At 50.4% G+C, this 7,801-nt stretch overlaps 1 protein-coding gene across 1 annotated transcript in view; it reads left to right on the top strand.

Moving 5' to 3' along the window:
• megf8 (multiple EGF-like-domains 8) overlaps positions 1 to 7,801 on the top strand; it is a 23,277-nt gene that overhangs the window by 7,009 nt on the left and 8,467 nt on the right. The window contains exons 10-13 of the mRNA XM_048620569.1: positions 74 to 314; positions 901 to 1,030; positions 3,569 to 3,770; positions 4,471 to 4,685. Of these exons, the coding sequence (XP_048476526.1) occupies positions 74 to 314; positions 901 to 1,030; positions 3,569 to 3,770; positions 4,471 to 4,685 (788 nt within the window). The remainder of the gene's footprint in view (positions 1 to 73; positions 315 to 900; positions 1,031 to 3,568; positions 3,771 to 4,470; positions 4,686 to 7,801) is intronic.

The raw sequence follows: 7,801 nt of genomic DNA, 5'->3' as shown, positions 1-7,801 counted from the left end.
TGTCTCTCTCTCACTGACTGTGTGTGTCTCTCTCTCTCTCTCTCACTGACTGTGTGTGTCTGTCTGTGTGTAGGGCTGGCCGTGCTGGGTGAGCCGATGAGGGGTTCGGTTGCCCATGCCGCTGTTGCTCTGAAGAAGAAGTTGTACATTTCTGGGGGCTACGGCGGAGTGCTCCTGCCCTCGATGGTGACACTCCGTGTCCCACTGGATCCCTGCCTGATCTTCTCCAGCCCCGGGGAGTGTAACAGCAGCAGCTGTGTCTGGTATCGCTCTCTCCACAACAGCAGCTGCCTGTCTGCGGATGAAGCCGAGAGGTGAGGATCAGCAACTGCTCACTCGCTCTGCGGATCCTGTGCGAGGAGATCACCCAATCCCTAACCAATAGGGTCACCTGATTCAGAACTGGATCCTGAACCAGAGGGTCCTCCAGACCAAAGGCACCGCCACATCCCAACTCATCCAGAGGCAGCAGATCCCAATGCAGCTGGTAGGGGCTGTCTGATCCCACACTGGCCCTTAATGGGCATCAGGTCCCATGCTTAAAGCGACCACCCGATCCCGGCTGAAACCGGCAGATTCCAGTTGCCTTGGGGTTTCACCAGATCCCAGCCTAGACAGACCAACAAATGGCCGTCCTGGGGGATCCATCAGGTGCCGGTCTGACCAGGAGAGAGTAGCACATCCCAGCCTAGAGAGTCCTGCAGATCCCAGTCTGGGGATCCAGCAGGTCCCAGTATTTAATGAGCATCCCCTCCCTGCCCCCCAGCTTGCCCACACCTGGTGTGGTGGTGTTCCCACTCACTCCTGAAGTGGTTTCATTGTGGTTTGACAGTTTTGTGTAGTTTTGGAGATGTGTCAGCGGTACCAGGCTCCTGCCAGTGAACTCTTCCCTGTTTACAGGTACGGGTTCGAGGCAGCCAGCTCTCTGTGTGACCCCCTGGCCAGGCTCGCCGAGGACTGTCGCAGGCTCAGAACCTGCAGCGAGTGTCTCGCCCGACACCCCAGGGTCATTGGACAAATGCAGCAGCTGGTGAGTACGTTACAGAGGCTCAGTTAGAGCCAACCCCAGGGCGAAGGGGATCCCTGTCTGACACACGAGAGAGGGAGAGCTGTGTGAGCCTCTGCCTTCAGTGTAACACACTCACACTCACTCACGCACACTCACTTAAAGAGTCATGCAGCACAGAAACTGACTCTTTGGGCCAACAAAGTTTCCCAAACTAATCTAGCCCCCACTTGCCTGTGTTTGGTTCATAAACCTTTCCTATTCATGTACTTGTCCAGATGCCTTTTAAATGTTGTAACTGTGCCTGCATCTACCACTTCCTCCAGCAGTTGATTCCACAGGCTCCTTTTTAAATCTTGCCCCTCTCACCTTAAAAGTTTGCTGTCTCATTTTAAACTCACCTCCCCCCGCCCAGGGAAAAGACTCTGCCATTCACCTTATCTATGCCCCTCATAATTTTATAAAGCTCAATGAGGCCACCCTTCAGTCTCCTACGCTCCAGGGGAAAAAAGTCCCAGCCTCTCCTTATAACTCAAACCCTCCATTTCTGGCAACATTCCGGTAAATCCTTTCTGACCCCTCTCCAATTTAATAATATCTTCCCTATAACTAGGCGACCAGACCTGGACACAGTGCTCCAGAGGGGGCCTCACCAATGTCCTGTACAACCTCAACATTATGTCCCCAAGTCATTTACTCAATGGTCTGTGCAGTGAAGGCAAATGCCTTTTTAACCACCCTGTCTATATTTGACACAAACTTCAAAAAACTGTGTACCTCAGCCCCTAATTCTCTATGTTCTACAACACTCCCCAGACCCCCACAATTAACTGTATTAGTCCTGCCCTTGTCTGTTTTACAAAATGCAACACCGCGTATTTATCTAAATTAAACTCAATCTGCAACTCCTCAGCCCATTGACCCATTTGATCAAGACCTCTTTGTAATCTTAGAAATCTTCTTCACTGTCTACTTTGCCACCAATTTTTGGTGGCACAGATCCCTGTGGAACACCACTGGTGACAGGCCTCCACCCTGAAAAGTAACCCTCCACCATCACTCTCTGTGTCCTGCCGTTAAGCCAATTTTGTATCCAATTGGCAAGCTCATCCTGGATCCCATGTGATCTGACCTAATTAGTCAGTCTACCAGGGGGAACTCTGTCAAAGGCCACTCCCTCATTCCATCTCCCTCACTCCGTATTCCTCCCTCACTTTGTCTCCTTCCCTCCCTCACTCTGTCTCCCACTCCATCTCTCCGTCTCCCTCCATCTCCCACTCACCTACTGCCTCTGAAATTCTCTCCCCTCACCCTTACCCCCAAACTTACTTCATCCTCTTTCTCCCTCCGCGCTCTCATTGACATGATCCCCTGAAACATTTACAATGAGAGGGCATACAGACAGAAGGAGTGAGATAGGTGGTGGAAGAGACAGAAAGGGGTGCAGGCAGAGAAATTTATATACTCATTCTCTCTCTCGCTCGCTCCCACTCTCCCTGTCTCGGCTCCCACTCTCCCTGTCTCGCTCCCTCTCTCTCTCTCTCGCTCCCGCTCCCTCTCTCTCGCTCCCACTCTCGCTCCCTCTCTCTCGCTCCCACTCTCTCGCTCCCACTCTCTCTCTGTCTCTCTTGCTTCCACTGTGTGTTTCTCTCTCTCTCACTGTCCCATTCTCACTCCACTCTCTCTCGCTCTCTCGCTCCCTCGCTCTCTCTCGCTCCCATTCTCTCTCTGTCTTTCTTGCTTTCACTGTCTCTCTCTGTCTCTCTCTCTCGCTCTCTCTCTCTCGCTCCCTCTCTCTCTCTCTCGCTCCCACTCTCCTTCTCTCTCACTCCCACTCTCTCTCTCTCGCTCCCACTGAATCTCTCCTTTCCACTCTCTTTCTCGCTCTCCCTCACCCTCCCTCACCCACACTCACACATTTGCTTTCACACTCACACCTCTGTAGTCACACTCACTTCAAGACTCACTGACACATTTATTTTCACACTCTCTCACTCATTTGCATCACACACTCATGTTCAGACCCACTGACAACATTTGCATACTCATACTCAGTCACATTCTCACCCACTCATGTTCACGCTGGCCCTGGCTCGAGCTTGCCCTCGAGCACATCTACTCACATTCCCACCCATTCAGTTTCATTTTCGAGCAAATACTGACGTCCAACTCTCACTTACTTACTTATTTTCAATCTTCACACTTGTATTCACACACACCTGCTTGTGTTCATTCGCACCCCCTCGCCTTCGCACCCCCTCGCCTTCGCATTCACTCGTTTTCTTAGTCATGCACACGCTCAAAATCAGATGCACTCTTACTTATTTTCACGCGCGCCCACCCCTGTTGGTATCACACGCCCGCCCTGACACTCGCCATTCACTGACCTCTGGTTGCTGTTCCACCCGCTCCCCCCACCCCTGATCTGCCCTCTCTGTGTCCTGCTCAGTCTCTGCTCTCCCCCTTCCTTCCATCCTCACACACAGCATGGCATCTCCTCTCACCCCCTCACCCCACTCCCCCCTTGCCTGGGATTCACGTGCTGTCTTCTTGCCACTTTAGAGGTGCAAATGGTGCACCAACTGCCCAGAGGGAGCTTGTATCAGCACCAACTCCAGCTGCACGAAGGAGAACGACTGCCGCATTAACCAGCGAGAGATCTTTGTCGCCGGTAACTGCTCGGAAATATCATGCGAAGCCTCAGACTGCAGCAAGTGCACAGCTTCTGGGAAGTGCATGTGGACCCGGCAGTTCAAACGCACAGGTCAGTGGGACGGCGACAGGAAATATCACAGATCCTCAGCAGCAGGCACCCACAGGGAATAGTTTTTTGTTTTATTCACCCCGGGACCTGAGCACCGCTGCCCGGGCCCAGCATTCATTGCCCATCCCTATTTGCAATGGTACCTGCACGTTGGAAGGTTTTAAATGTACAGCTTCACACACTGTACTACATCTGCCGCATCGATGCTTTTATTTAAATCACCCTGAAACCCTTTTACATCCCTCTCTCTCACTCACCCACCCACCAGGCTTTGTGTGCTCCAGACAAGGGGAAGAAAGCAACCAGGACCTCTAGCTTTATCTGAAAGGCAGACAGTTTCAGTCTGCAGTGAGGAGGAAGCTTCTCCTCTCGGGGAGGCTGGATCTCTGGAATCCTCTACTCCACAGTGGGAGGTAGTGGGAGCTCAGTCATTGAGCAGAGTCAGCTGGACAGGTCTCCAGCTCCTGACATCTGAGGGAATGGAGGCCGTGAGGGGTGAGATAAGGATGCAAGCGCCGATGCTCAGGAATGGCAGACCGAGCTGGAGGGGCTGAATGGCCTACTCCTGCGAAGCCCAGCTGCTGGATGTTTGGAAGTCCTGACCTGGGATCTGAGCAAGACCAAGCGTCGGGGAGAGGGTGGGAGCTCCATCCCCGTGGCCTGTCGCTCACCCTCGGCTCCCGCTGTTGGTGTGTTTCAGGGGAGACCCGCCGGATCCTCAGCGTGAGCCCTGCCTATGACTGGACGTGCTTCAGCCACTCTCTGCGCAATGTCTCCCCCATGCCCGTGGAATCCTGCCCTCCCGAACCATGCCCAAGACCGTGCCACAACCTCACCACCTGCAGTGCGTGCCTGAGCTCAAACGGCTCTGATGGAGGCTGGCAGCAGTGTGTCTGGAGTCTGGCTTTGCAGCAGGTAAGAGCTCAGAAAGGAGCAATTGGGCACTAGTGATCCTAACAAAACATTATTAAAGTAATTGTTGGGAGAGACACAAGGCAGCGATTGTAGTCGTAGACTGTGGGGTAAATGCGAAAAATGAGGACGTGGGAATAGAAAAGTTAGCAGAAGGGGAAAAGAAGTTAGTGTGGGGTTGCATGAAGACAGGAGAATGGAACTTGGAGCGCTTGTGCAGACATGATGGGCCAAATGATCACCCTGATGGGAAAGGGTGATCAAAGGGTTCCAACCCTGATGGGAAATAGTGATCATAGAGTCGTAGAGATATTCAGCATGGAAACAGATGCTGTGGTCCAACTTTGGACCTCTATAAGGTCACCCCTCTCAGCCATTGATGCTCCAGGGTAAATAGCCCCAACCTATTCAGCCTCTCCCTATAGCTCAAACCCTCCAACCCTGGCAACGTCCTTGTAAACATCCTTTTCTGAACCCTTTCAAGTTTCACAACATCCTTTCTAAAGCAGGGAAACCAGAATTGGACATAGTATGCCAAAAGTGGCCCTAACCAATGTCCTGTACAGCCGCAACATGACCCTCCCAACTCCTATACTCAATGAGCTGACCAATAAAGGCAAGTGTACCAAACACCACCTTTACCGCCCTGTCTACAGGCGACTCCACTTTCAAGGAACTATGAACCTTTATCCCAAGGTCTCTTTGTTCAACAACACTCCCCAGGACCTTACCATTAAATGTATAGGTCCTGCTCTGATTTGCCTTTCCAAAATGCAACACCTCACATTTATCTAGGGTGGTATTCTAGAGTCGAGTGCCTGGGTATCTTTGGGAATACGTGTGGAGAATAGAAGCAGAGGTTTGTGGGGCTGAAGGAGATGACCCTTCCTAGGGCACCATGAGATCGACAAATGGGAGGGATGCCAAGACAGAGAGAGGGGGGAAAGCCAGAGTGAACTGCGTCAACAAGAGGAACGACTGGCACTGATTCTTTGGCCACAGTGAGATTGGTACAGTTGGCAGTCCCAGGCAGGAGGGAGGTGTTAGTGGGAAAGGGAATGGCCCCCAATGTCAAAGCATCACAAATAGGTGTATTTAACCCCCTTCTCCCTCTGTCGCAACCATTCGGATTTGTTTCATTTTTAACACCCAGTTATCACACGTAACATTTAATTAAGCAAATCAAAAATGAAAGAGAGAAAGTGGAATTTTTTTTTAACCTACTCAACCTGAGAAAAATAATGAAATGAGACCTCTAACACACGCACAAACACAGGTAATAAGTTTACGAAAGCTGGGGTGGGCAAGAGTGCTTTCTACGACAGATGGGAAGGTAAAGGACAGTTGCAGATTAAAATACATAAGAGCCCTGGAACTGAGGGGTTACTCTCAGTGTTGACCAATTGCCACTGCTGAAGACAGCCAAAGTTTGCAACTGTCCTCAGGAACTCGGCAATGGTGGAATTTCAGATTGCTTTTTTGCTGGGCACTGCATCCTGAGGTTGTGAGGGAGACCCATTCAGGCAGAGAGTGTATCTTCCTGTTCTTGCTAATACTTCAAAAAGTTTGATCACGTGGGACAAAACAGAAGTTGCTGGAAAACCTCAGCAGGTCTGGCAGCATCTGTGAAGAAAAAAAATCAGAGTTAATGTTTCGGGTCTGGTGACCCTTCCTCAGAACTGGACCGGACCTGAAATGTTAACTCTGATTTTTTTTTTCCTTCATAGATGCTGCCAGACCTGCTGAGCTTTTCCAGCAACTTCTGCTTTTGTTCCTGATTTATAGCATCCACAGTTCTTACGATTTTTAGGTCACATGGGATTTTCTTTTCTTAATTAACGGGATGAGGGCATCGCTGACCAGGCAACATTTATTGCCCATCCCTAATTGCTCAGAGGGCAGTTAAGTGTCAACCACATTGCTGTGGGTCTGGAGTCACATGTAGGCCAGACCAGGTAAGGATGGCAGTTTCCTTCCCTAAAGGACATTAGTGAACCAGATGGGTTTTTCCTGATAATTGACAATGGATTCAGTCAGCATTAGATTCTTAATTCCAAATGTTTTTATTGAATTCAAATTCCACTATCTGCCGTGGTGGGATTCGAACCAGGGTCCCCAGAATGTTATCTAGGTCTCTGGGTTAACAGGCCAGCGATAATAACCACTAGGCCATTGCCTCCCCGGGAATGGTGGGTTTGAGTTATAAGGAGGGGCTGGATAGGCTGGGACTTCTTTCACTGGAGCATAGGAGGTTGAAGGTGACATTATTGAGGTTTATAAAATTACGAGGGGCATAGATAAGGTGAATGGCAGGTGTCTTTTCCCTTAGGGTGGGCGGAGTTCAAGACGGAGGGGGCTTTTTTTTTAAGGTGAGAGGAGAGAGATCTAAGAAAGATATGAGGGGCAATTTTTTACACAGTGGTTCGTGTGTGGAATGAACTTCCGGAGGAAGTGGTGGATGTGGGTACAGTTACAACATTTAAAAGATATTTTGAGAAGTACATGTATAAGAAAGGTTTGGAGGGATATGGGCCAGGAGCAGGCAGTTGGGACTAGTTTAGTTTGGGATCATGGTCAGCATGGACTGGTTGAGCTGAAGGGTCTGTTTCCGTGCTGTATGACAGTATTTTAATCCTTTGTTGTCTCTGTCCTGATGTTCAGGAGCAGATGTTGATATAGGCTCTTTGTACATTCCTCAATGTGTTTGTGCGTTTTACTGACTCATGTGAGACCCTCATCTCCAAAAGTGTGCAATTACCATAGGAGGTAGAATAAAGTATGTAACACTGATCTCTTGGCACCACCTCATGTGAGCGGTTGTTTTGAATCAGTCGGTTTGGTCTAATGCCTGGGCTTGTCAGCTGACCATGTCAGCCATTTTTAGGACAACAGCGTCCTTTCAATAAAAACCGTTTTTAGTTCAGCTCTCGGGTATACAAGGCAGACACAGTCGCAAATTGATCATCTGTTTTCACCAAGACCGTAACAGATTGCAAACCATTCTCTAGACCCCCGACCCCCTCCCAACATCCCCCTCCCAACATCCCCCTCCCAACATCCTCCCCCCTACCCCCGACCCCGTCCCAACATCCTCCCCCCTACCCCCGACCCCGTCCCAA

The sequence above is a fragment of the Rhincodon typus genome, chromosome 47, assembly GCF_021869965.1.
Source record: "Rhincodon typus isolate 14 chromosome 47, sRhiTyp1.1, whole genome shotgun sequence".
In the NCBI taxonomy this organism is placed as follows: domain Eukaryota; kingdom Metazoa; phylum Chordata; class Chondrichthyes; order Orectolobiformes; family Rhincodontidae; genus Rhincodon; species Rhincodon typus.
This window is presented reverse-complemented; position numbering and strand designations above follow the sequence as displayed.